The 27,354-nt window shown below is 61.5% G+C and overlaps 1 protein-coding gene across 8 annotated transcripts in view; it reads right to left on the reverse strand.

The window, feature by feature from the left end:
* Positions 1-27,354, reverse strand: part of EXD3 (exonuclease 3'-5' domain containing 3) — a 75,448-nt gene that overhangs the window by 33,808 nt on the left and 14,286 nt on the right. For 5 of the 8 annotated variants that reach the window (XR_008200143.1, XM_052648707.1, XM_052648708.1 and 2 more), the window contains 7 exons: positions 24,567-24,653; positions 20,407-20,471; positions 14,855-15,028; positions 14,366-14,533; positions 9,393-9,446; positions 7,903-8,042; positions 1,347-1,444 (listed from right to left, as the gene is read on the reverse strand). Coding sequence is in view for 7 of the 8 variants with exons in the window: in XM_052648707.1 (XP_052504667.1) it covers positions 1,347-1,444; positions 7,903-8,042; positions 9,393-9,446; positions 14,366-14,533; positions 14,855-15,028; positions 20,407-20,471; positions 24,567-24,630 (763 nt within the window). In the remaining variant the exon portion in view is untranslated. The remainder of the gene's footprint in view (positions 1-1,346; positions 1,445-7,902; positions 8,043-9,392; positions 9,447-14,365; positions 14,534-14,854; positions 15,029-20,406; positions 20,472-24,566; positions 24,654-27,354) is intronic. The other 3 variants (XM_052648709.1, XM_052648710.1, XM_052648711.1) reach the window with 3 other exon arrangements.

Consider the following 27,354-nt stretch of genomic DNA (forward strand, 5'->3'; position numbering starts at 1 on the left):
AAATACAAAGAGGCACCTCCTCACAACTGTCAGAACCGCCACATCAAAACCAACAAATAACAAATGCGGGTGAGGATGTGGGGAAAGGGGAGTCCTCGTGCCTTTTTTTTGGCTGCTCAGCCTACAGGATCATAGTTCTTCTACCAGGGATCAAAGCTGTGCCTTCTGTGGTGGAAGTGCAGAGTCTTAACCACACTACCAGGGAAGCCCGTTGTGCACTGTTGATGGGAATGCAAATCAAACACTGAGGAGTTTCCTCAAAAAAGGTAAAGATGGAACTAGCCTATGACCCAGCCATCCCACTTCTGGGCGTTTATCCACAGGCTATGGAACCAAAGCCTCAAAGAGACATCTGCACCCCTACACTGACTGCAGCTTCATCCACAACAGCAGAGGCGTGGAAACCACCTGAGTGTTCATCCACAGGTGCACAAAGAAGCTTCGTTATAAGCGCACAGTGGAATGTTACTTTACTAGGGGCACCTTACGGCAGCCCATTTGGAACCATAAGTGAAACAAAGTCCTTGAAAAAACCACAGCTGAGTCAAGAGTCCTGTTTCCATCTGGAAAGGCAATCGAGATTCACAGGTCATTTCCACCAAACTTCTCAGGAAGAAAGAATTCCAACTTTTACAAACATCCTCCGTGAAAAGAAAGGACATCCACTGTGTTTTCAGAGGCCAGCGTTACCTTGTACACAAAGCCGGAAACAGACATCTCAGGAAGATGAAGTCTGAGTCCAGCTTCAGCTACGGACACAGATGCAAAGTCCTTTAAGTTAAAGCAAGGTTGGCAAGCCAGACCTGGTAGTGTAGAGGGCAACGCAACCTGGCGGAGACTCGGCCGTGGCAGACACCCGAGGATCACCTAACGTCACGCAGTCAGTCCATGCAACCCACCACAGTAGCAGATCAGAGGGGAAGTGCGTGGCGTCTCCCCAAGACACCATCCCCAGGTCCATTCCTGGCTTCTGGGAGCAGAAAGGGGACCTGACATGATTCCACCTCCGTTTCCAACGAACACTCACAGGCCGGAAGCGAGAACAGCTTCCACGGTCTCATGACGTGAAGCCAGACACCGCCAGTAAGTCTGTCCCCGAGACGCAGGACGAGGGTGCTGCGCTCGCCGTGGGGGAGGGGTGGAGGTGCTGTGCAGGCTCGGTGGTCCTCACCCATGAGGCCCAGACTCCCCGGGGGCAGCCCAGAAGGGCAGAGAGGCTGCTAAGGGCAGCGAAGAGACCGGAAGAGACGCCGACCAGACCGAATGCTGGGGGGCGGTGGGCCCCGGAACCCCAGCAGCGCCCACCCAGCTCCTGCCCCCGAGCAGTGTGTGGGGGGCTCACTCACCAGGGCCCAGGCGGTACTGCTCCAGCAGCCGCAGCACCTGCCGGCCCAGGGCTCTGGGGCTCAGCCTCTCCAGCCGCAGGGTCGCCTGTGGGTACCGCCTGCAGGAGACACACGGCTCTGGTCGGCACTGCTTTCTCTCAGCCGACGCATTTCAAGGTCTTAATTTTCATCAGCATCAGACGTGTGCACAGTTCAGAAGCCAAGTTTTCCTACAAGGCTCAGAGGAAGGCAGCCCATCACAGTCCCCTGCTCCACATTTCTGACATGGCTCAGATCCGCCCCGTGTTTCCAAGAACCATCTTGCACTGTGACGTCTGGAGGGTTCAGCTCTAGGCACTCTGCACAGAGGCCTCACCATGGAAGGCTCCCCTCCCCAGACACGGCATCCTTGGTCCAGTTCGTCAGGCACCAGCTGCTTTCACAGAATTATAGCCACGCAAGTATGACTGGTGGTGGGTTCACGCTTGCCGGTCTGATTGCTGCCTCGGCCACCTGTCCTGAGGACGAGTCACTCCCCTCCCCACCGCAAAGAGGACGGCTCCTCCCTGTTTGGGTCGCACTGCACCTCTCCTGCCTCCAGGCTGTGGCAGAGTGACTCCGCGGGGAGCTCCCAGAAGCCAGGAATGGACCTGGGGATGGTGCCCTTCAACTCACACTGGACTGGAGGGCTGATAGTCTGAAGCAACTCTCCCCTTGCGCTGGGCATCTGCTGCTCCAGGAACCCAGGGCCCGACTCCCGCTCTTTCTGAAAGTTCAAGGCCCTGGTCCTTGGTGTGGGTCTCTCCCCATCCTCTCAGGACTGTGCCTGGAGTGAATTCCTCCACACTCCCCTCTTTCTGGAATCCCCATTATTTGGATGCTGGGTGATCTTGACAGAATCTGTTGGCTTATTTTTTTTTTAAATAAAAAAACCCTTTCCTCTCTGATTTTCCTGCTTTGGAAAGGCTAGGAAGAATCTTCCAAATATTTTACTGAGAGTTTCAGTCCCGTCCTGCCGTCACGTTTCCATGGAGAAGTCTGCTCTGAGTCCCGAAGGCACTCTTTGCACAGCTGTGGGGTATGTTCTGGACACGGAATCTCTCTGAAGTTCTCCGTTACAGCTTTCATACTCATCATGTGCCCTTCTACTTCCTCTGGGCTCCAGGCAGGCTGCCAGAGGTCCCCGAGTCCTGACTGGGTCCCTCTGCACAGGCAGCTTTTCGGGGTAGAAAATGACAAACTGATTCCGAAATCCATATACAAGTGCAGAGGGTCCAGAATAAGACAAGAGCGACTCTGACGGAGAAGAAAAGCATGGGAGGCTCCCCTGTCTGACTCAGGGCTGCTGCAAGGCCACGGCGGGCAGACAGGCAACACAGACAGAGCAGCGGGACAGGCCAGTGACCCAGTGCATGGGCACACCGGGCGGAGGCACGCGCACGGGCACACCTGAGGGAGGCACGCGCACGGGCACACCTGAGGGAGGCATGCACGCGGGCACACCGGGCGGAGGCACGCGCGCGGGCACACCGGGAGGAGGCACGCGCGCGGGCACACCGGGCGGAGGCACGCGCGCGGGCACACCTGAGGGAGGCACACACAGGCACACCAGGCGGAGGTACGCGCGTGGGTACACCGGGTGGAGGCATGCGCGTGGCACACTGGGCGGAGGCACGCATGGGCACACCGGGCGGAGGCACGCGTACGGGCACACCGGGCAGAGGCACGTGCGCGGGCACACCGGGTGGAAGCATGCGCGTGGGCACACCTGATGGAGGCATGCACGGGCACACCAGGCGGACCTATGAAGGGTGCACAGCTGACGGGCCCACGCGTATGTGCACACCTGAGACCCCAGTCCCAGCCACAAGCGACCACCCTAATCCCCTAACTGTCTCTGCAGTTTGGCCCCTTTTCCGATGGTCACGCAGCAGGATCTCCTCTCACTCTGTAATCTTCATCTAAGTTCCCCTGCATCCTTTCACGACTTTAGGGCACGTGTCCTTCTAGCTCTGAACAGTATTCAGCTGTCTTGCTGGACCACAGCTTACTTATCCCTCCAGCTACTGGGGGTTTCTTAGGTGGCACTAGTGGTAAAGAACCCACCTGCCAATGCAGGAGATGTAAGAGACGCGGGTTTGACCCCTGGGTCGGGAAGATCCCCTGGAGGAGGGCAGGGCAACCCACTCCAGCATTCTTGCCTGGAGAACCCCATGGACAGAGGGGCCTGGTGGGCTACAGTCCATAGGGTCGCACAGAGTCGGACACGACCGAAGTGACTTAGTACGCCCACATGTCAGCTACTGGAGGACATCTTGGTTCCCTCCAGGCCTTGGCAACTACGAATAGCATTGCTATCAGCACTCAAGTGCAGGTTTTTGTGTGGACAAGGGTTTTCAGTGCCTTTGGGTAAATACCAAGGAACATGGTGGCTTGGTATGACATGAGAACGTGCTTACTTTTGTAAGAAACCACCAAACTGTCTGCAAAGTGGCCGCACCGTTTTGCACCCCCACTTGTGGTGATGAGTTTCTGTTGCTCCACGTCCTCACCAACACTCGGTGATGTCAGCTTCTCTCCATGCTAGCAGGGGTGCGTGGTGTCAGCTTCTGTCCATTCTAATAGGGGTGCGTGGTGTCAGCTTCTGTCCATGTTAATAGGGGTGCGTGGTGTCAGCTTCTGTCCATGTTAATAGGGGTGCGTGGTGTCAGCTTCTCTCCATGCTAGCAGGGGTGTGTGGTGTCAGCTTCTGTCCATTCTAATAGGGGTGCGTGGTGTCAGCTTCTGTGCATGTTAATAGGGGTGCGTGGTGTCAGCTTCTCTCCATACTAGCAGGCGTGCGTGGTGTCAGCTTCTGTCCATTCTAATAGGGGTGCGTGGTGTCAGCTTCTGTCCATGTTAATAGGGGTGCGTGGTGTCAGCTTCTCTCCATGCTAGCAGGGGTGCGTGGTGTCAGCTTCTGTCCATTCTAATAGGGGTGCGTGGTGTCAGCTTCTGTCCATTCTAATAGGGGTGCGTGGTGTCAGCTTCTGTGCACGTTAATAGGGGTGCGTGGTGTCAGCTTCTCTCCATGCTAGCAGGGGTGCGTGGTGTCAGCTTCTGTCCATTCTAATAGGGGTGCGTGGTGTCAGCTTCTGTCCATGTTAATAGGGGTGCATGGTGTCAGCTTCTCTCCATGCTAGCAGGGGTGCGTGGTGTCAGCTTCTGTCCATTCTAATAGGGGTGCGTGGTGTCAGCTTCTGTGCACGTTAATAGGGGTGCGTGGTGTCAGTTTCTCTCCATGCTAGCAGGCGTGCGTGGTGTCAGCTTCTGTGCATTCTAATGGGGTGCGTGCTCATGATTCAATTTGCATTGCCCTGACGACATATGATGTACAGCATCTTCTCATGGGCTTCTGCATCATCTGTGTATCTTCTCTGGTGAGGCATCTATTTGGGATTTGGTCCATCTTTCAAATTAGGTTGTTTGTTTTCTTACTGCTGAGTTTTAAGAGAACTTTCTTTGGATAACAGTCCTTTATCAGATGTGAATTTGCTAATATTATCCCATACTCTGAGCTTGTATATTCATTTTTCTTGATTAACACTTTAACATGTCAACTAATTTGATTGATAATTTTTTTTTAGTATTTTTGCATCTGTGCTCATGAGACGCACTGGACTGTAACTTTTCTTTCTCCTAATGTCCGTCTCAAGTTTTAGTACCAAGGCTTAAACTAGCTGATAAAACATACTGGGATGTGCTTTCTTTTTATAGTCTCTGAAAAAATTTTTTGTAAGATTGATACGTTCTCTTCCTTAAATGTTTGAAGGAATTCACTAGTGAAGCCATCTTAGCCTAAAGTTTTTTTGTGATGAAGTTTTAAACTACTGATTCAATTTATTTAATTGAATGGTGAAGGACAGGGATGCCTGGCGTGCTGCAGTCCATGGTGTTGCAAAGAGCTGGACACGACTGAGTGACGGAAAACTACAAAGGACTGCTCAAATTTTCCATTTTTCGGTTTTGTCAGCTATGCTTTGCAAGAATTTGGTCTATGACATCTAAGCTGTCAGATACACTTGCATTGTTGCAAACACTTAACATCATTTGCTGTCTGCAGAGTCTGTAGTGATGCCACCCTTTTCATTTCCGATATGGGCGATCTGTATTCGTATCCTCCCGTCTTAGCGTCTCTTTATGATCTGTGCCTAAATCAACTATCTTACTGGGAGTTACAAGATGGCTGTTCTGAACTTGACTGTTCCTTTCCGTGTACTAGCTGGCACAACAGTGTAAAGGAAAGTTTTCCTCCCCATCTTTCTGCATAAAACATGGTGGGATGTGCTGGGTTTTTTTTTAATAATCTCTGGAAGAATTTTTGTCAGACTGGCATGGTCTCTTCCTTAAATATTTGAAGGATTCGCTAGTGAAGCCATCTGAGCCGAGACGCATGCAGCTTTACAAACCCAAGCTGCTGTGCTCTGTTACACTCTATTACTGTCTATTACACTCTATTACACTCTATTACAGTCTGTTACCGTCTGTTACACTCTATTACTGTTACAGTCTATTACCGTCTGTTACGCTCTATTACGGTCTATTACAGTCTGTTACCGTCTGTTACACTCTATCACTGTCTATTACACTCTATTACAGTCTGTTACCATCTGTTACGCTCTATCACTGTCTTCATTCTCAGCCTCTCCCCACAGAGCCCTTGTCCCTTTCAGTGGAGGACGGTCTCTAGGAGCCAAGATCTCACTGCTGCATGTGCTCTTTCCTGCAGGGTGTCACCGCTTCTGAACCCTCTCAGGGCACAGAATGAGAACATCTTTTTAAAAATCATTAATTTAAGCTGATATCTGCAGTTAAATCTAACCCTGAGGATCCTCCCACTTTCTGCCTGTGTCTCCCTCCCTCCCCTTCTGCACACTTATTGCTCCAGCTGTTTCTCTCTCCTTTCTGACACATAATGAGAGCAACGGCAGTCACGTGCCGTGCGTCTGGCCTGCTGCTTCGTCCATCCCGTAGGAGCTGAAGTCACAGCAGCCCCTAGAGAATCAGCCCCATTTTCTGGGTGAGAAAACAAACCCAGAAATGGGAGTGCTTGCCCATGGCTCCAGGGGAGGGAGGGCCCGGGGAGACCTGCCACCAGAGCCCAAGGCCTGACTCTCAAGTGAGATGGTCAGGGCTGTGTGGTGCCAGGACAGAGCACCCAGACGGGGGACCAACGCTGCCGCCTGCTGACGGACCGGTGCCCAGGGAGCCTGGGCAGCCTCAGCACCGCTTCCCCTCACCCACTCCCAGGGAGGTGGGAGGAAGTCCTTCTTCCAGGTGCCCATGCGTAGGTGACACCCTGTGCCTCTCATATACACAGACACACACACACACAGGCACAGGCACACGCAGGCACACACACACATGCATGCACACTCAGATGTGTGTGCACACACACACATGCACACGCGTGCACACACACTCATATGTGTGCACATTCACACATGCACACACACACACACGCAAAACACTCGTGTGTGCGCATTCTCACACATACATGCACATGCGTAGGCACACACACTCATGTGTGCACGCGCACACATGTGTGTGCACACACATGCACACTCATATGTGTGCACACATTCACACATGCACATGCGCGCATGCACAATCACTCATATGTGTGCACACACACATGCACACATGCGCACACACACTCATGTGTGCGCACATTCACACATACATGCACATGCACGGGCACACACACTCATGTGTGCGCACATTCACACACATGCACACACATGCATGCACACTCATGTGCGCGCGCACACGCACATGCACACATGTGCACGTTACACTCATGTGTGCGCACACACACATGCGTGTGCACGCACACTCGTGTGTGCACACTCACGCAAGGCGCGCACACGCACTCGTGTGCGCACATTCATTCGTGTGCGCACACACATGCACGCGTGCGCAGGCACACTCATGTGCGTGCACACACACATGCACACGTGCGCGCGCACACACACTCATGTGAGCACATTCACACATGCACACACGTGCACACGCAAAACACTCGTGTGTGCGCACATTCTCACACATACATGCACATGCACGGGCACCCACACTCGTGTGCACATGCACACATGCATGCACACAGAAACACTCATATGTGTGCGCACATTCACACACATGCACACACGCGCATGCACAATCACTCATATGTGTGCGCGCGCGCACACACACACAGAGAGGTTCCCTGCTGGCATGCAGCCTTTTCTCTGTAACTGCCAGCACTCCAGACAGATTAATTAGATGAAGGAAGGAATGAAGGAGCCAGCGCCTGGATAAGAGGTGCGAACTCAGGACTGTGTAAGCAAAGGGCCCCCGGGGAGAATGATTTCTGTTTGACTCAGAGCAGTTAAGTCTCTCTGACCATGGCTGCTGGAGTCAGGCCCTTGGCTCCAGAAGCAAGCCCCTTGCTGACTGGCTGGGACACAGGTGGGTGAGGGCGGGCTGGGTGTGTGGCGGCTCCCCCACGGACCTGCTGCCCGTCGAGCCTCACCCCTACCCTGGGGCCCGTGGAGCTCACCTGGCGACGACCCTGATGTCAAAGCCGGGCTGGCACCAGGCGTCCATGAGGGCCAGCAGCCTCTGCTGGAGGAGGGGTGAGCCATCCACGTAGCGCTCTGTGAGGTCCACCCTGTCCTGCAGGAGCAGGGGCGCACACATCTGCGGGGAGACAGCCCCTCAGGCTGCGGCTCCATCGCAGCCAAGACCCAGACTCGCCTGTAGCCCAGCAAGGGAGTGGCCAGGGCGTCAGCGCCAAAGGGCCCAGAGGCGGGTCTGCGCAACTCGCCTCCCCTGGGGAGCTCGGGCCCCAGCGCGTGTCTGAAGGCCTCGTGAAGGCCCACCCCCTGCTCCGAGCTGTGCCCCATGCCTGGGCCCCTGCACACACATCCATGTGTATTCACACACACCCCCAGTGCACGCACCCATGCACACTCACACACATCTGTGTATTCACACACACCCCCAGTGCACGCACATACACACATACAACCATGTGTGTACACACCCTCCCCAGTGCACGTGCACACCCCCATCCATGTGCACACACACATCCATGAGCACACATACCCATGTACACACAGACACCCATGTGTGCACACACCCATGCGCACACATACCCATGTACACACACACTCATGTGTGCACACACACCCATGCTCACACACACATGCACACAGACACCCATGTGTGCACACACCCATGCTCACACACAGGCCCTGCTGCTCCTTAGGCCATCCCCTGGGGGCTTGGTGGTCGCCCTCATCTCCACCATGAAGGATCAGAGGCTTAAACAGGCCTGGGGGCTCCTGGGGGGGCCCTGCTGTCCCTGAGTTGGTGGGTGAGCTCTGGGCTGGGGAGAAGGAGCAGGGTGGAGATCAACCACCAGCCATGGCCCTGGTGGCCCAGAAATACCTGTTGTGTTGAGATGGCACCGGCACGTGGCCTGGTGCACACACACAAGACCCCCTAAGCTGCCCAAGCCCCTAGGAGGCCCCAAGGGAGCACGTGGGCATGGGATTGGGCCTTGGGAGATACTGGCCACTCCCCTTGAAAGAACCAGATCTCAAAAGGTCCCCTCCCAGTGGCCCTGCAGAAGTCTCCTCACATGCCCTCCCCTCCACCATGTGTTCACATAGGCCAGGCTGTCTGGAGACCAGACGGGACGTGGGCCCATCTGCCAGGCCAGGGCTCCAGGAGCGCGGTCCTCATGGGAGCTCCCATTCCTGAGAACCCTTCAGGCCACCCCAGAGCAGAAGACGGCGTGGTATGCCCCTAGTGACTGGCTGCTTTCTGAGCATGCTATACCAGCGCCTGGGGACAGCTCACAGGCACTCACTGGCCCCTCCCTGCCCCTCCTCACGTAATCAGGTGGTCACCTGTGACTCCTGCCCTCCAGCACCTCAGCTCCACCTGTGCGAACAAAGCCCACAGCTCAGTGGTGGGGACCCTCCCTAAACCACGCTTCTGGGGGTCTGGACACGATCTGATCTACGTGAGAAAGACTCACACCTTCTCAACGTCGAGGTCCGCCTGCAGCTGCAGCTTCGTGCCCAGCATGATGGCCTGGGAAACAGAAGGCCTGGGTTACACAGGGCCCAGGGGCACAGGCAGTGCCTGTGTGCGGAGGCGTGTGCACAGGAGGCTGCCACCCTTCCCCACGGCCCCCAGTTGCCTCCAGTCACTGCAGGGACAGCCACTGGGCCTATCCAGTTTCAGCCACGTGGCCTCAGGCCGAGGGGCCTGGAACTGGGAAGCGTCCCAGTCCACAAGCCCCTGTCCCTGGTCAGGCTCCATGTGTGCTGCGGGGTGGCTGGAATGACCCCTGTGTCCCCTCGCACCCAGCTAGGGCTCAACGTAGATGGGGCCTCGAGGTGCTTGCTGGGCAGGGGGCCTGGGTCAGGGGTTGCTGATGAGAGGGTGGAGGACGGAGGGAGGAGTCGGGCCCCCATCACCCACCCACAGAGCTTGGTGGGGTGTGGACTGCTCTCCCCACTTTTCCTGGGAGCTCCCCCCCACCCCCAGCCCAGGAGCCTGCCGGGCACCTCCGGGGAGGGTCGGTGGGGCTCTGTGTGCTCTGGACGCCTGAGGGACGGCAGCCATGACCTGCGAGGCTCCTCCGGACCTCTGAGCGCTTCCCATAAGCCACAGCGTGCGCCCCAAAGCAACTCAGAGTCTGCTGGATGGAGCGCGCTGACCCCAGGTCCAGGGCGGCAGGCCGGGGGGTCGGTGCCTCGGGGGCATGCAGAGAGCTGCCCTGGGATCCATAGAACAAGCGGCTCTGAAGCCACGGGCTCGCAGGCAGACCCTCGGATGGGGCAGGGTGCGCACTGCGCGGTCTGCCCTGTCCTGGGCGCGCGACCCTCCCCGGACTCGGCAAAGACGCGGCAGCCCTGAGTGCCCGCACGTAGCGCAGGCCGCGCTGCTATTAATAATTTCCATACATCGCGCTCCCATTATGAGCAAAAATAACTGGCCAGGCGGCCCGGCCCCGCCCCCCGCAGCTCACAGAAAGGCCCAAAATAGCGGCCTGGGAAAGGCAGCTCCGGCAGAGGCCGGGATCGCGGGGCGGGGGCGCGGGGCTGGGGGCCTCTCCCTGCGCGGCGCTGACCCGGTGCCCCGCGGCCTGGCCGGAGTCCAGGAGCTCAGTCTCGGCCAGGCCGCGGGGGGCCCAGGGCCAGGGGAAAGGGGTGCAGAGCTTGGGGGAGGGGAAAGGCAAAATGGGGGAGGTGGTGGGCCAGGGAAGGGGACGCAGGCCTGGGGGCGGGGCTGGGGCGGGCCCAGGTGGAGGAGCGGGTGCAGGGCCGGGGGCGGGGCCAGGTGTCCGCGGGTGGGCTTCTTTCCCAGGCGTCCCTGCACCCTCACTGGATGCTCTGACCTCTTCTGGGGAGAAGACCCTCAGGGAATTGAGGGGGCTCTGGAACATGCCCAGGAAGGCCAGAGTGCACACAGTGGGCACCCCACATTCAGACCCCAGGCCGTTAGAGCCCGACCACCAGTGTCCGGCTTCCAGGCTCCCGCAGGGCCAGCATCTGGACCTGGCTCGGTCAGGCCAGGCTGTAGCTGGAGAAGGGCCGTGGGTGGGAGAACTGGGGGCCTGGGAACCTCCCACGCTCCAGGCCAGGGCCCAGGCAGTGGCCTGAGAGAGGACCGCAGAGGCAGCAAGGGGAGCCCCTGACTCCTCACCACTCTCCCGGGGGGCTGGTCTCCATCACCTGAGGGTCTGGCTCCTCAGCAGGCTACCCCCATCCAAGAACTCCTCTGAGCCCCAGAGCTGGCCTCAGACTGGAGGGGCAGCCTCGGGTGATGGCCGGGGTCTTGGTCCAGTGGGGGTAAGGGCAGGCCAGGCACTGCCCCTCAGGGCAGCGGGAGGACAGCCTGCAGAGTCCGCCTGCCCCAGGCCCTTCTCTGTCGGCCGCACCCCCCCCTTCCCTCCCTCTTTTCTCTCCTTCCAGCTTTCCCCCCTCCCTCCCCTTCCCAGGAGACAGCAAGGCCCAGGGGCCCACTGGGCCGACCTGGCCTGGGTGGCTCACACACTGGCCTGCAGTCAGGGCCCTGGTACATGGTGCCCACCGGCAGGGCAGAGAGTGGGGGCCGCGGAGCAGGGCAGGCAGTGCTCGGAGTCTGGCCCCATCCACCCAGGTGTGTGGTCAGGCGTGCCCGTGAGGGGTGCACACCCCTGGGCACAGGACGACGCCCCCAGAGGGTCTGGGGGCCCTTCTCCTCTGCCTGCTTCCTCCGCGGCAGCCGGCCCCTGATCACGCCTGGCAGAGCCCTCTGTGCACCCAGGCTGCCCTCTTTTGGCCAGGCAGCCTGCATGGACACGAGGGTGTGGCCGGGGCACCGGGGCTGGAAGGCCATGGACTTCCCCAGGCACTGGCTGAGAAGGGTCTTCTCTGCCCCTCAGCCCTGGGGGGTCTGTGTCCTGGAGGCTGTGGGGGGCACAGGACGAAGCGGGGGCCGTGTGGCCTTATGCAGACACGGGAGGGTGCCCTGACGGCACTGCCCAGCCATCATGGTCACTGGGGGGAGGGCTGGCAGCAGAACCGTCTCCTCCAGGAAGCCCCGCCTTGGTTCTGTTGGGCCAAGCTGCTCACGGCTCACCTGTCTGTCACACAGGCCCTGAGGGGAGGGGAATCGCCTGCTGACCCAGGGGCCTGGGACTTGCCCCAGACGAGGCTGGACAGCCACAGTGGGAGGAGGGTAGGGGACGAGACCAGAGCTGGGCCCCCCAGCATCTTGCCGGCATCACTGACCTCCGCCCAGGAACCCCAGAGCTGGCTGCTGAGAAGAGGGCTGCCCTGGGTGGGGTCAGGGTGGGGCAGTGGGAACCAGCTCCGGCCCCAGAGCTGCAGCTTTGGTGAAAAGTAACTAAGAGCGGACGGGCTGGGGCGGCGACAGGGACAGCGGGAAGGGCAGGCACGCCGGACCCTGACGGGCCAGCAGGGGCTGGGGCAGGTGCCCAGACCCGGGTCCCAGACCCCAGGACCGACCTGCCTCCCACCGCCACTGCTCGCCGTGGGCTTTCTGCCAAGGGACCTTTTCTTTCTTTTTTTTAAAGCAAAGCTATCTTTTTACCTTGATAAGCTGTTTAAAAAACGTAAATAAAATAACTCAGCAGACAAAAGCGGGCATTCACGCAGCCGGAGCCCGCCGCCGCCCTCGACATGAAATATCGCAGCACATGAAGCCGTGAGTCCCCGCTAATCCGAGCGGACAGGCCTGAAGGCGGCCCCTCGGCGGCGCGGCGCGGGCACTGGAGCGTGCACCGCCTGCCGGGCCGGCCCGCTCGGGACAATGGCCTTTCTTCGCACGAGGGGCCTGCGCCGGACAAGAGCGCTCTTTGTGTGCCAGTCCTGCCTCGGAGAGCGAGGGAGGCGCATTCAGCCGTCCAGACGCTCTTTGAAAGGCCGGAGTGTAACAGGAGACGCGACACACCAGCCTGCCTCTTCCCCCGCGGCCCGGCCGCCAGGCCGGCCCCGCACCGCCGCGTTGTGCCCGCGCGTCCTCCGCCCGCCGCGCGCCTCCGTTCCAAGGAGCCTCCCCGTCGGGGAGGGGGGCGCGGGGTGGGCCTGGGACCTCCTGGGCGCCAGCAGCACCGTCCCCCGGTGTGTGGGCTCGTCTCTGGGCTCCACGAGGCAGCGGCGGAGGCGAGCCCTGGACCCCTGGACGCTGGACTCATCTCCCAGGGAGAGGGCCCCTCTGAGCCGGCACCCGCACCTCTGGCGCTGCAGCCGCTGGGATCTCAGCCAGGCGCCCGGCACCCCTGCCCCGCGCCGCTCATCCCGCCGCCGCCCCGCCCCGCAACCCCGCAGGGAGCCATCGCCAGAGCACCGGCCGGCCCAGAGCACGACCTCGGGGCTCCCTCTTCCTCTCGGAACTTTCTGGGAGAACCAGCTCTGCTCACAGAGGAATCAGCAAAACCACCGAGCTTCCAAACCCCCCACCCCACCCCCACCCCGCCCCCCGCCCCGAGTCCTCCCAGAGGCCTCCGCTACTAAGCCCACCGCGCCCCCCGCCCGAGGGAGCCAGCCCTGCCTCCTACCGCGGAGCCAAACACCCGCCCTCCGTGCCCGCAGCCACATGCATCACACGCACGGGAGCTCCTGACCTGACGGACATGACTGAGAGTCTGGGCCCACGCCGGCATGACCTCCCACACCCGATCCTCTGAAAAGGACGCCTGCTGTGCCAGGGCTGGTCCCCGGCGGGGTTGGGGGGCTGGGGCTGGCAGGATGGTGACAGCGGGGACCTGGCAGGGCCTGAGGGAGTCTGTCCCTCACAGGGTCCCCACCACTCCCCCGACCCAGTCCAGAGTGGCCCAGCAAACAGGCATGGGTGGACCCCACCCAGAGTGCAGGCCCCCGGCTCCACGGCAGACAACTCTCTAGACACCTGCACACCGAGGCCCAGAAGCAAAGTGGCCGGTCCCCCAGCCCATCATGGCCGCGCCCACGGCTGTAGGGAGGGCCTGTCCTCAAGCAGAGGGGCCTTGGCTCCTGCCCGCGGGCTCCCTGCCTCCAGGCTGTGCCAACAGGGGCCTGGTGAACAGGAGTAAGTCTGGGCAGGGGCAGGAGGAGAGAGCAGGCCCAGGGTCTGGCCTGGGCCCTGGGGTGGCCTGGGTGGGCAGAGGCTGTGGCGAGCATCTCCCATCCCTGCCCCCCGCCCCTGCCCACACCTGGGAAGGAAGGACCCTGGCAGGTACTGTAGATGAGGAAGGATGTGGGAGGCTGTGCCCAGACCTCTCAGATGGTCAGTGTGAGGGGCGCCCAGGACCCTCACACCAGGCATGAACCTGGGCTGGTCCAGGGGTGGCTGGTCCCCTGCACCCCAGACCTGCAGCCCCTACACAGCCCCCATGGTGGAGGCAACACTTCCAGAGTGGGCGTCTCACACCCAATCTGGCTCTCACCTAGCCCGCTGACCCACGTGGAGGCCTGGCCCATGGAAGAGAGGCCCAGAGCCACAGGGAAGGGCTTGCTCACCTCTTTGAACTTGCCCTCCTGGTGCAGCCGGTGGATGTGCGCCAGCACGGGGCTCCGGTCTGCGTCCTGCAGCTGGAAGATGCTGACCAGCGGCTCCACAAGGCTGGGGGGGCCCTCGGTGAGGAGCCGGACCGCACGGGCCTGCAGCGGCTTCAGTGCTCGGCCGCCCTGGAAGCCCCAGACCCGACCTCAGCGGAGGCGGCAGCTGTGGCCAGGGGCTTGAGGCCTTAGTGGGCCCAGTGCGGGGCAGCTAGCGCCTGCAGCCTCAGGCTGGTGGGTGGACATTGCGGGTGGGCAGGGGCACAAACAAGGGAGTCGAGCCTGCCTGGCACATGCCTGTCAGAGGCCCTGAGCCCCACCCACCATCAGTAACCCCCCTGTGGGCTGCCGGAGCTGGGTCAGGTGGGTGTGGGCCCCCATGTGGAGGGCTGGACAGGGTCAGAAGGGGTGCGACTCGGGAACAGGCCGTGGGCAGAGGGTGGGGCTCACCTGGGTGGGCTCTGGGCGTGGCTGTGCCTGTAGCCAGCGCTCCAGCTCACGGGCCACCCAGGCCTCCAGCGAGGGGCCCCGTCCCCCGCAGCCCCGACTGGCTTCCAGCATGTCCAGGAGAGTGGTGAGCGGGTCGTCCAGGGTGGCAAACCCCTTCCAGGCTTCCTCCCGGAGCTGTGGAGACGCAAGGCCCCACTGTGGTGAGTCCTCACCACCAGCCCTCCCACCAGAATGGAGCTGCCCCAAGGGGCTGGGCACAGGGGCCGGCCAGTCAGGTGGTCCCACAAAGGCCAGGCTTGACCCCCGGGCCAGAAGCTGGGTGGCACCCTCTGCACCCTGACCGCCTGTGTGGCATGCCTGGGACGTGGCAGTGGGCCTAACAAGCAAAAGGAAAGTGAGGTGAGGTGAAGTCGCTCAGTTGTGTCCGACTCTGCGACCCCACGGACTGTAGCCTACCAGGCTTCTCAGTCCATGGGATTTTCCAGGCAAGAGTACTGGAGTGGGTTGCCATTTCTTTCTCCAGGGGATCTTCCCAACTCAGGGATCGAACCCAGGTCTCCCGCATTGGAGGCAGATGCTTTACCCACTGAGCCACCAGGGAAGCCCCAGAAAAAGGAAAGAAAAACCCAAACTGGAAAGTGCCTTTTGTTTGCTTTTCTGCTGCTGCTAAGTCACTTCAGTCGTGTCCGACTCTTAGCGACCCCACGGACTGCAGCCCACCAGGCTCCCCCGTCCCTGGGGTTCTCCAGGCAAGAGCACTGGAGTGGGGTGCCGTCGCCTTCTCCGTGTTTGCTTTTCTAGAGACACCTAAGAGCTGAACGACCGAAACAAGCGCAGGTGTGTCTCCACCACCCACGTCCAGGGGAACAGCGAGCGTCATGGCGTCCTTCATGTGACCAGCAGGGCCCCTGGGCATGGCCAGCCTCTCGCCTCCAGCCCCACAGAGGGTGTGCAGGCAGCCATGGGCCAGGGCAGGGGCTGGAGGAAGAGAGCCCCCTGCTCAAGGCCCCAAAGAAGAAAGGCTTTTCCCAGGAAGCCCCCGTCCTGGGACCGGGGTGTCAGGGCGCTGAGTGTGGAGTGTTGCCAGGAGGAAGGCTGCCTCGAGGACCCTATGAGCCCACGGAGCCCCCTCTCGCAGAGACGGGCAGAGCACAGGGCCAGCTCTTCCCTCTGAGGTATCTGGTCTCCCCCTGGACGGACTCTCCCGTGCCAACCCGCAGAGGCCTGGGAAGGGCACGGGAGGTGGCGCGTCCTCCGGAGGTCAGGCCCTGCTCCTTGGCCAGCCCGGGGCTCTACCCTCGACAGCGGGGGTCAGCTCGCTCACCCTCCTCCCAAAAGCCCTGCAGAGCAGCGGCTTCCAGGGGCCCCGTCCTGCTGCTGCCAGACACAGGGCCCCCAACCTAAAGCACTCAGAGAAGGGGTCAGGGGAGAGACTGCTTCACACCCGAAGCAGAAACGGCTGGGCACCTCCCCCAAGACCTCTAAGGAGCGGGCAGTCCCCCTCAAACTTCCCCAAGACCCCCAAGGAGCGGGCATTCCCTCACCTTCCCCGAGACCCCCGAGGAGCGGGCAGTACCCCCCATCTTCTCTGAGACCCCCAAGGAGCTGGTAGTCCCCCCATCTTCTCTGAGACCCCCAAGGAGCAGGCAGTCCCCCCGACCTTCTCCGAGACCCCCGAGGAGCAGGCAGTCCCCCCACCTTCCCTGAGACCCCCAAGAAGTGGGCATTCCCTCACCTTCCCTGAGACCCCAGAGAAGTGGGCAGTCCCCCCCACCTTCCCTGAGACACCAGAGGATCGGGCAGTCCCCCCACCTTCCCTGAGACCCCCGAGGAGCGGGCAGTCCCCCCCACCTTCCCTGAGACCCCCGAGAAGTGGGCATTCCCTCACCTTCCCTGAGACCCCAGAGAAGTGGGCAGTCCCCCCCACCTTCCCTGAGACCCCCAAGGAGCGGGCAGTACCCCCCATCTTCTCTGAGACCCCCAAGGAGCTGGTAGTCCCCCCATCTTCTCTGAGACCCCCGAGGACCAGGCAGTCCCCCCGACCTTCTCCGAGACCCCCGAGGAGCAGGCAGTCCCCCCCACCTTCCCTGAGACCCCCGAGAAGTGGGCATTCCCTCACCTTCCCTGAGACCCCAGAGAAGTGGGCAGTCCCCCTCACCTTCTCTGAGACACCAGAGGAGCGGGAAGTCCCCCTCACCTTCTCTGAGACACCTGAGGAGCAGGCAGTCCCCCCTACCTTCCCCGAGACCCCAGAGGAGCGGGCAGTCCCCCCCATCTTCTCTGAGACCATCGTGGACATGGCCATTGCGCGGCCGTGTCGAGACAGGAGCTGCGCCCTGGAGGTCTGCAGGACTGGCTCCCGCGGTGCAATCATGGAGGGCCCTGGGATGCCCGGATCTGCTCTGGTGTGGTCCAGAGAGTGCAGACCTCCCTGAAGCCCCGTGAGCTCCCCAGGGCCCTGCTGACAAAGCCTGCATCTCAGCTCCCCCACCACATGCGAGGCCAGGGCCCCCGCTGCCCTCCGACGCTCTCACCTGGGCCCCGCCGCCCTCTGACGCTCTCACCTGGGAAAGCGTTCTTTCGGCCCAAGGCCCCTGGTGTCACCCGCTTCCTGTCTGCGTGAGCCTTTCCCCCATAGACACCTCTGCCGTGCCCAGCCCGGGGCTCAGGGGCCACCGTCGGGTGGCAGGTCTCAGCAGGGGCATGGCCGTGGCCCCTGCCCCGCGCGGGCTCCCCAGGACGCTCCTGGAGCCACGTCCACTCACGTCTTTGTGACTTTAAACCGCTGTTCTCCGGCCACTCAGCAGGGCTCTCGAGAACGAAATGCGGACTCTCCCTGGAGCGTCAGGTGAACGCTCTGTCTGTAAAGACCCCGGGAAGGGACAGGTCTGAGGGTCGCGAGGCGCAGTGAGCACAGGGGAGACCCCAGCCGGCCTTGGGTGCCAACACACAGGGCAGGGCCCCCAGGGCGCTTCCGCGTGTGCTCAGGAGGTCAGTCCTGGGGACGCCTCTGGGCCTGGCCCCTGGCCACCAGAAAGGACGAGCTGCACTGAGATGAGCTCCCGTGAAAACCTCAGGACTCACGAGGAACACCCACTGTGGGGCGATCAAAGCTCCAAGAGTAAAGGACGACAAGACACCAGCTTGAGAATGAAGACAGAAAACAAACACATCCGAAATTACGAGAGAGAAGAGCAATCAGCCCTAAGTGAAGGACGAGACACAGAGGCCCTAAGCTGAGGCCGCGGCCGTGGGGGGATCGCACACACTGGGCCCGGCGTCCCCAGCCACGCGGCCCCTCGGACCGGGCTCACGTCTGGCCCCTCGCCCCGCTCCTGGGCGTGCTGGGCACAGCGTCCACGCGACGGCCCTTCAGGACCGCCTCTGAGGCTCTGGCTGATCCCTCCCTCCCTCCTTCCCGCCTTCTGGCCCCCCTGCCCTTCCTGACCCCCACCCAGCTGGGACCTGGGCACAGCCCCTCCTTCCTACCCACATTCAGGAGTGAAGGCACGGCCCGCCAACTGCAGCGGGCTTGGGCCAGAGCCCAGAGGGCCTGTTAGCACAGCCAGGTTCCTGCCCCGTGGGACTGGGGTGAGCCCAGGAGTGAGCGTTCCCAGCAGTCTCCAGAGTGCAGGCCTAGGCCCCACGTGGGGAGCACCGCCCTCCCCTGCCTGTCCCCACCCCGGCTCCCCCCGGGGGACTCTCAGGCCTCCTGCCCGGCCCCGTCCTGCCCCCAGACCTCAGCGCTGCCCCTCCTTCACCTGTCCCTCTAGTCCCGGCTGATCCCCTCTGAAAGGCCAGACCACAGACCCTGTCGCATCCTAGTTCTTTCCTCACAGGGCGAAGCTCCCAGGAGTCCTGCAGGGTCAGCCCTGCGACCCCGTCCCGTCCTGAGGCCCCTGCCCCGGGCTGCGCTGGCCTCCAGGGTCCCCTGCTAGTCTGAACCCCCTAGGGCTCAGCCACCACACCTCCCGCCGCCGCCCTGGAGGCTGGGGGGGCAGCGTCCCCCACACCCTCCCAGCCCAGCCCAGGCGTCCACCCCACCCCTCGAGGCCCTGCAGGGACCCCACCCCCGCCTCGCCGCTGGGCCTCAAGCCTCACGTGTGTCTCACAACACTGGGCAACGTGTGCTGGCCCTGAGCAGGGGCCCAGGGTGTGCTCTGGAGCGTGGACGTGCGTGCTCTCCTGGTGGGACACCAGCCCCGAACAGGGGCCTCGGAGCATTTGCACAAACGACCACAGGACAAGCCCGGCCCTATGGGAGCCAGAGCACGGCCAGGGGCCTCCCAGCCAGGAGGCGGCCCCGCGTCTCTCTGGAGATGAGGAGCACGCTGGTCACGGAGACACAGTGAGAATCAGACAGCAGGAATCTGAGACATCAAACCAAGACCACAGGCTCGGGCGGAGGTGGGGAGGGAGAGGCGGCATCGGCAACAGCCGCCTGGGCCCACCGCTGGGGTGTCCAGCGGCCGGAGGCGGAGGTCAGTCCTGGAGAGGGGCGGGGCAAGGGCCGTGCCGCCCTCGCCCTAGGGGTCACAGAACCGGAGGGGCCTCGGCCCAAACCTCTGACGCACAGGAAGCGGGCACTCCCCCGGGAAATAGGTCCGGAATGAGTCGACCCAGGGAGACCTGGGTTTCACCGCACGTTCCCAGTCCCCAGCCCAGCCCAGGCGGAGCCCTGCGGCGCCCGGCCTCAGGGAACAGACGGGTGGCTCCCCCCAGCTGCTTCAGCTCCACCCCACAGGAAACACAGTCTCCCCCCGAAACAGGCAGGCGTGTTTCGATGGGAAGGCCTCACAGCCCCGCGGCCCAGCTTCCTGAGTCGCCCTCAGAGCCACAGGCACGGAATCGGGAAATCAAGAAGCTTCTGGCTTTTGCAGAAGCACTGGATTTCTCCAGCTAACAACCAGAGCCGGCTCTTCACAGGCCTACGTGGGTTGGGGAAGGCGGCAGGCAGATAACTGCTCAAGGCCACGCAGCTTGGACCTGCAGCGGCTGCCTTGTGCCCTGGGAAGACCCGTGAACCTCTCCGGCTCACAGACAGGCCTCCCCTGAAGGCCTGTAGCCTTCTTGGAGCTCACCAGCCCTGGGGTCATGGGGTCGGTGGGGGGTGGGGGTAGGGAGACCAGGCTGGCCCTGAGAGGATGGGCAGCCCCCCAGCCACGCATGGCTCCCACACCCCCCGGGGACCAGGACAGCCTCACTCCTTGGGGCCTCGAGGGAGCTCGGTGCAGGGAGGAGCGGCTGGGGGGCAATACCGGTGCCACCCGGGGGCTGAGGCAGAGCTGCCGCCCTGCAGGGCCTCCGTGGGGCCCAGTGTGCAGGGCCCAGAACCACGGGAGGCCCCGGCCACCTGCCGGCCAGGCCACACACACGGCTGTCCTCCGGGCCTTCACGCAGAAGAAGCAGAGTGCGAGGCCCGCCAGGTGCCCCCTGCTGCCCGCAGGCTGGCGGTGGGTACTGCCCTCTCCTCCTGCTCCGTGCGTCCAACAGGCCTTGTCTCCCAGCCCCAACCTCATGTGACCCCCAGAACATTCGACAAGGCAGCTCACCTGTCGCAGGTCCCGAGTGGACCACAGCGTCTGCAGGGTCTGCAGGAACAGGCGCGGGTCCTGGCCTGGGGGGACAGGGCAGGGTTGTGGAGAGGCTGCGTGTGGCGGGGAGCACGGCCCTGCGGCCCCTCCCCAGGGCTGGCCTGCTCCCCAGGCCTGGGGGCTTCCCGCAGTGCCCCTGGGGGGCTTCCAGCTCAGCTCAGGGAGCCCGGATTCGCATTCCCGCCCCAGTGGGCCCCTGGTCCGTGTGAGCGGGGAGGCCTGTGATACTGACCTGGCTGGGGGGCACCCCCCCATCCTTGGCCCACTGTCTGGCCTCTGGCCCCTGCTGAGGCCCAATGCGGTCCCGGCCTCTGCCTCCCCGTCTTCCCTCTGCCCTGTCCTGCCCCTGGCGAGTCCCACCCGAGCCCCAAAGCCTCCCCGCCCCCTGCTGCAGAGTGGAGCGGTGGGGTCCTGGAGTGGGCCCCTGCTCAGCCCAGTGCTGCCCGGGGCGGCGGGGGTCCAGGTGACTCTCAAGCTGGAAGAGCCGGTGCCCTCAGGCCAGGTCCCAGGTTAGGGGCGAGGAGGGCCGGCTGTCTGGAAAAGGTCACCGCTGCCTGCTCTGGGCTTGGGAAAGGAAGCTGCTTCTGAGGCCAGGGCCTGGGGACCAGCTCTGAGCTGCCCGTGGCCACCAGCGCCCCCTGGCTGCCTACCTGCTGGGCCTCTCGCTCACCCTCTGCCCTGCCAGCGGGGCTCCCGCTCCCCACGCCCTCCCCCTCACCGTACCCCCCAGCCTCCGCAGCCCCTCCCCCTCGGCCCGCCCCAGCTCCCCCAGCTGCCCCAGCCTGAGCCTGCAGGCCCAGCGCATCTTGCGCTGCGAGTTCTGCTGCACAGGTGTGGGCTGTCACCTGGCCAGCCCCCCGAGAAGCTGGGGACAAACCTGGTTCTTTCCCATCAGGGGCCGTGGCCCAGAGCCCGGGGAGGGTGGGCGTGAGGCCCGCCAACGGGGATGGTGCTCCTGGGGTGCCCCCACCCCAGTCCAGGCAGGAGGACCATCTGGCCCTCAGCCAGGATCTCGGGGTCAGACTCAGGACCATCGGTCCACACCCAGGGGAACAGGAGCTCAGGTGGCCGCACCTGCAAGGCCACTCGAGAGTCAAAGGGCAAAGGGCAGCAGCCGCTCCGCAGGGAGTCGGACGGATGGACGGAAAGACGGGAGACCTGAGCCACGGGCCCTGAGGACACGGGCTCGCAAAGAAGACAGGGGCCGTGGGGAACCCCAGAGGCCACAAGAGGGTCTGTCCCAGAAAGCAAGGCTGGCTGATCACGGAGGGCGTATCTGCCCGGCTCACGCTGCCGCACAGGAGGAAAGCCACCCGACCCTCGCCCCGGACCCAGTGTCTCATGCAACTGCGGGTAACTTGTGAGGAGTAACTCTAGTCACAGTTGAAGATATAAGCCAGCAAACCAGGAAGAGAAGGAACGTCCTCATGCAGGTTTAAGGTGTCTATAAAAACCCTCAGCAAACAGAGGCCTCAGTGATGAAAACGTCCTCCTGAAACGGAAACACCAGGAGGAGCCCCCTGTCCATTTGACACGGCGTGGGGTGATGCCAGTGCCTAGCAGACTGAAGGCACCTGTAAGGCCACAGAGCTCAGAGAAGAGTGGAAACATCGGCGCTCGGACGCATACACTCTGCTCCCTTCAGACGATGGGATATCACACAGCACGGAGAGGTGAGCTATTGAGCTGCGAGAAGACACGGAGGAAACCTGAGTGCAGACTACTGACAGAAGCCTCTGTACACAGAACGATCTGTGAGGTGCTCGACCTGAGGCGGGACAGTGCGTGATGGGGGCTGTGCCTGACGGGGGGATGGGGCGTGACGGGGGGACAGTGCCTGATGGGGGGGCTGTGTGTGACGTGGGGATGGTGTGTGACGGGGGGACTGTGTGTGATGGGGGGCTGTGCCTGACGGGGGGGCTGTGCCTGATGGGGGGGCTGTGCCTGATGGGGGGGCTGTGTGTGATGGGGGGACTGTGTGTGACGGGGGGACCGTGTCTGATGGGGGGACTGTGCCTGATGGGGGGACTGTGTGTAACGGGGGTACTGTGTGTGACGGGGGGACTGTGTGTGATGGGGGCTGTGTGTGTCAGGGGGACTGTGTGTAATGGGGGTACTATGTGTGACGGGGGGACTGCGTCTGTCGGAGGGACTGTGTGTGACGGGGGGACCGTGTCTGTTGGGGGGACCGTGTCTGACGGGGGGACCCTGTCTGATGGGGAGACCGTGTCTGTCGGGGGGACTGTGTCTGATGGGGGGACCGTGTCTGATGGGGGGACCATGTCTGATGGGGGGACTGTGTCTGATGGGGGGACTGTGCCTGATAGGGGGGCTGTGTGTGACGGGGGCTGTGTGTGTCAGGGGGGGCTGTGTGTGACGGGAGGACTGTGTGTGACGGGGGGACTGTGCCTGATGGGGGGACTGTGTGTAACGGGGGTACTGTGTGTGACGGGGGGACTGTGCCTGATGGGGGGACTGTGTGTGACGGGGGGACCGTGCCTGATGGGGGGACCGTGCCTGACGGGGGGACCGTGCCTGACGGGGGGACCGTGTCTGACGGGGGGACCGTGTCTGTCGGGGGGACCGTGTCTGATGGGGGGACTGTGTCTGACGGGGGGACTGTGCCTGATGGGGGGACTGTGTGTGACGGGGGGACTGTGTGTGACGGGGGGACTGTGACAGGGGGACTGTGTCTGTCGGGGGAACTGTGTCTGATGGGGGGACCGTGCCTGATGGGGGGACCGTGTCTGATGGGGGGACTGTGCGTGATGGGGGCTGTGTGTGTCAGGGGGGCTGTGTGTGACGGGGGGACTGTGTGTGACGGGGGGACTGTGTGTGATGGGGGCTGTGTCTGTCGGGGGAACTGTGTCTGATGGGGGGACTGTGTCTGATGGGGGGAACTGTCTGATGGGGGGACCGTGTCTGATGGGGGGACTGTGTCTGATGGGGGGACTGTGTCTTATCCCCTTTCCCAGCAGGATGGGCTCTAAGGCCCAAAGACGTCACATAATGGGGGCCTCTGGGGAACAGCCTGGTGCTCCTGCTGAGGACACTCGGGCAGCAGTGGAGCCCACTTGTTAGGTTAGTGTGAAGGCACCTGCTGGTGCCCCCTGGTGAGTCTGCTGGAGCAGCACGTGTACCTCAGAGGACCCGAGGGAGATGCCCTGGGCCCTGGGTGTGTGGGCAGAGGCTGGACCAGAGCTCCGTCACATTACCTGCTGAAGGCACTGCCCTTTTGCTCATAGGTTGGAGGCTCCCCTCCCATAGTGTGCCCACTCAGGGACCCAGCCCAGCAGGGAGATGGCCCCTCAGGATGCTCAGGGTGGCAGGAAGGGGACCCTTCTCCAGCTGGACACAGGGTCTTGGCCTGGGAGGAGCCCCTGCTTCTCCAGCCTTGGTCTCCTCTCCCGTGTCGCCACCTGTCTTTCTGGCGGGGGCCTTCATAGCAGCCTTCATGTGGTCCTGCGCCTGCCCCACCCACCGCAACACACAGAGCAGGCGCGCAGAGAGCAGCCCCGCTGAGCCCACAGACGCTGCCCGAGAGGAGCTAGGGGCTTCTGGAGGAGGGCCCAGGGCTGGGGGCCTCGGCTCTCTCGGGGCCACGTGGGGGCCAGTGCGGGCGCTCCTGCTCTTCAGACACCTGTCGGTCCCCCTGCTCCCGCCTTCTTGGCCAGACGGATGAGATGCCTTGTGTCCATATTTGGTGTGGGGCGCAGTGAAGGCTCCAGAGAAATCCACCTGCCCCTGCCCACCCAGCTCCACCCACACGTGGGTTCCGTCCTTCTCCCAAGTTTCTGTCCAGTCACGGCTGACCGTCAGTGTTAGTCATCAGGCAAGCAGCCAGCAGGCAGGCCACCATGGGACCACGGGGTCACGTTTCCCAGGCGACGGGCGGTGCGCCCACGGCCCCCTGGGAAGGCGGCCATGGCGGCAGCCAGCGGCCTGCCCCACCCACACCCGGGGCCGCTCTCCGGGCCCCAGGCCCACGCTGCCCTGATGCCTCCCACCTGGTGTCCCTGCCCCGTGCAGAGACCCCACACATCCACCCCACGGCCTGCCCTGCACTGCCCCGCCGGACCTGGGGCTGTAAGAGGCACATGCTCACCCACAGGACTCACCACCAGCGGGCTCACCAGCGGGGTCAGTGGCAGCAGGCTTTTCCTCGGGGTCTCCAGGGTCCATTCTCAGGGAAGATGCAGGAGCTGCTGGAGACCAGTGGAGACGGGCAGTCAGGCTGCAGGCTCCACACACAAGGGAGAGACCCTGAAGGGCAGCCACGCAGGGCCCACCTCTGTGGTTGGGAGGCAGGGGCTCGGGCGGCCGCAGCTTCCCTACTGGAGTCTGCCCACCGGCGCGGCCAGCTCTAAGTCATCCAGGCCAACAACAAAGCACTGCCGTTCGTTCCCAGGTGGCCAACAGGCTCCTGCCAACATGCATTTTCCCCCCACACTGAGGGAAACGGGCCAGTCTGTCCTCACTTGAGGTGTGGTTTGTATCACGAGACTGTCGCAGCGCCTCTGTTTAGACCCGGGTCCTGACGCAGGCCTGGATCAAGGGGGGACCCCACCCACCCTCTGTGCCGTCTGCTCCCCAACCCACTCTGCCGCCCCGCAGGCCACCACTCCCACAAGCTTTGGACGTTTACTGTCGAACTTCTCTCTACCAGGCCGATACAGCTGTTTCCTGACTCCAATCCTACACTGACTGACCGAGCTCAAGGCGGGAGCCCACCCCCACCCCGCGAGCCTGGAAACAGCTCTCTGAGGATTTCCACCGAGTCTTCACAGGAGCCGAAGCAGAGCCCGGCTGAGCTGGTGCCAACTCCAGGCGCTTCTCTGCCTCGTCTGTTTGCTCCAGACTTGTGCCAGGCCAGAGCACCTCCCGCTGCAAACAGTGTCCACTGGACGTGTTCCAGGCCAGCTTCTGGACAAGAGGCCACGTACAAGTGTGCTTTCTGCCATCGAGGGATGCCCAGGGTTGGGGAGGGATGGGCCGGTCCCCAGCTGGTGGCAGTAGCCCAGCTAAGGCCACTGACCTGGAGCCTGGCGAGCAGAACTTCCCGCTGAGTAGAGGAGTCTGCGGCCCAGGCACCAGCTGGAGGGGGCTGCTGGGGCCAGAAGTGCAAGTGAGAATGCAGGACCCCCAGAGCTCCCGGAGGCAGCTGTCCCTGGGCCAAGAGTTCGTCAGAGACACGAGTGATCAAGCGGTGCCGTGCCGCTCACGCAGGGATCCATCCCAGTGACCACAGCGAGTGAGACCCACTGGAGACCCACGCTGCCAACCCAACCATGTAACCAGGCCCCTAAGCCCCAGCAAGTGTATGGGACACTTTGTAGGCTGAACCTCTCCAAGATAAAGATCTACCCTAACAAAGGTCCGTCTAGCCAAAGCTACGGTTTTCCAGTGGTCACGTACAGATGTGAGTTGGACCACAAAGAAAGCTGAGTACCGAAGAATTGATGCTTTTGAACTGTAGCTTTGGAGAAGACTCTTGAGAGTCCCTTGGACTGCAAGGAGATCCAACCAGTCCATCCTAAAGGAGATCAGTCCTGACTATTCATTAGAAGGACTGATGCTAAAGCTGAAACTCCAATTCTTTGGCCACCTGATGCAAAGAACTGACTCATTGGAAAAGACCCTGATGCTGGGAAAGACTGAAGGCAGGAGGAGAAGGGGATGACAGAGGATGAGATGGTTGGATGGCATCACTGACTTGATGGACAAGAGTTTGAGCAAGCTGCAGGAGTTGGTGATGGACAGGGAGGCCTGGTGTGCTGCAGTCCATGGGGTCACAGAGTCAGACATGACTGAGCGACTGAACTGAACTGACTGAATGGAATGCCAAGTTATGCCCCCTTCACCAGCTCAAGGTAATCAGAAACTGCCTGCTCACTAGAACAACTCAGCATTCTTCAGATGAAGGTAACAGAATAGAGTCCCTACAACGTATCATTCACGATGTTCAGTAGATAATATAAAAATCACAAAGGAAAGTACGATCCATAGGTAAGGGGGAGGAATACAGGAAAGCCCATGACAGAAAGCAACCCGAAGGCGGCTCAGAGGTCAGATTTAGCAAAGACTTTAGCACAACTATTACAACTGTGTTCAAAGGACGAATGAAAATCATGTTCAAAAAGTTACAGAATAATACGATCTTCATGAAACAGAGAGGTAGAAATGGAAATCACGTGTAACTACATGAAAGAATGGGAACCCCTGATGGCTCAGCAGTAAAGAATCCACCTGCCAATGCAGGAGATGTCAGTTCCATCCCTGGATCAGGAAGATCCCTAGAAAAGAAAGTGGCAACCTACTCTAGTATTCTTGCCTGGGAAATCCCACGGACAGAGGAGCGCAGTGGGCTGTGGTCCATGGGGTTGCAAAAGAGTTGGGCTAAACCACAACAACATAAAAGAACTAAATGGCAATTCTCCAATAAAAAGCGTGAAAGGATAATAACTGAAATGGAAAATCCACCGATTGGGCTTGACAGTAGATTGGAGACGGCAGATTAAAGAGTGAGGGAATTTGAAGACAGATCAATAGAAATTAGGGCCTCCCTGGTGGCTCAGACGGTAAAGAATCCGCCTGCAATGCAGGAGACCCGGGTTTGATCCCTGGTCAGGAAGATCCCCTCCAGAAGGGAATGGCAACCCCCTCCAGTATTCTTTCCTGGAGATTCCCATGGACAGAGGAGCCTGGTGAGCTACCATTTATGGGGTTGCAAAGAGTCAGACACGACTTAGCAACTAAGCATGCAGTCAAAATTATCCTATCTAAAGAGGGGGGAAGAGTAAAGAAAAAAAAAAGTGACACCACTTCTTCCCTGTTGGATTTCTTACAAAGCCATCACGAACGAGAGTGAACACCACAGCCCTCCCCAGGATGTTCAGACAAGCTGGA

This window comes from Budorcas taxicolor, chromosome 11 (assembly GCF_023091745.1).
Source record: "Budorcas taxicolor isolate Tak-1 chromosome 11, Takin1.1, whole genome shotgun sequence".
NCBI lineage: Eukaryota > Metazoa > Chordata > Mammalia > Artiodactyla > Bovidae > Budorcas > Budorcas taxicolor.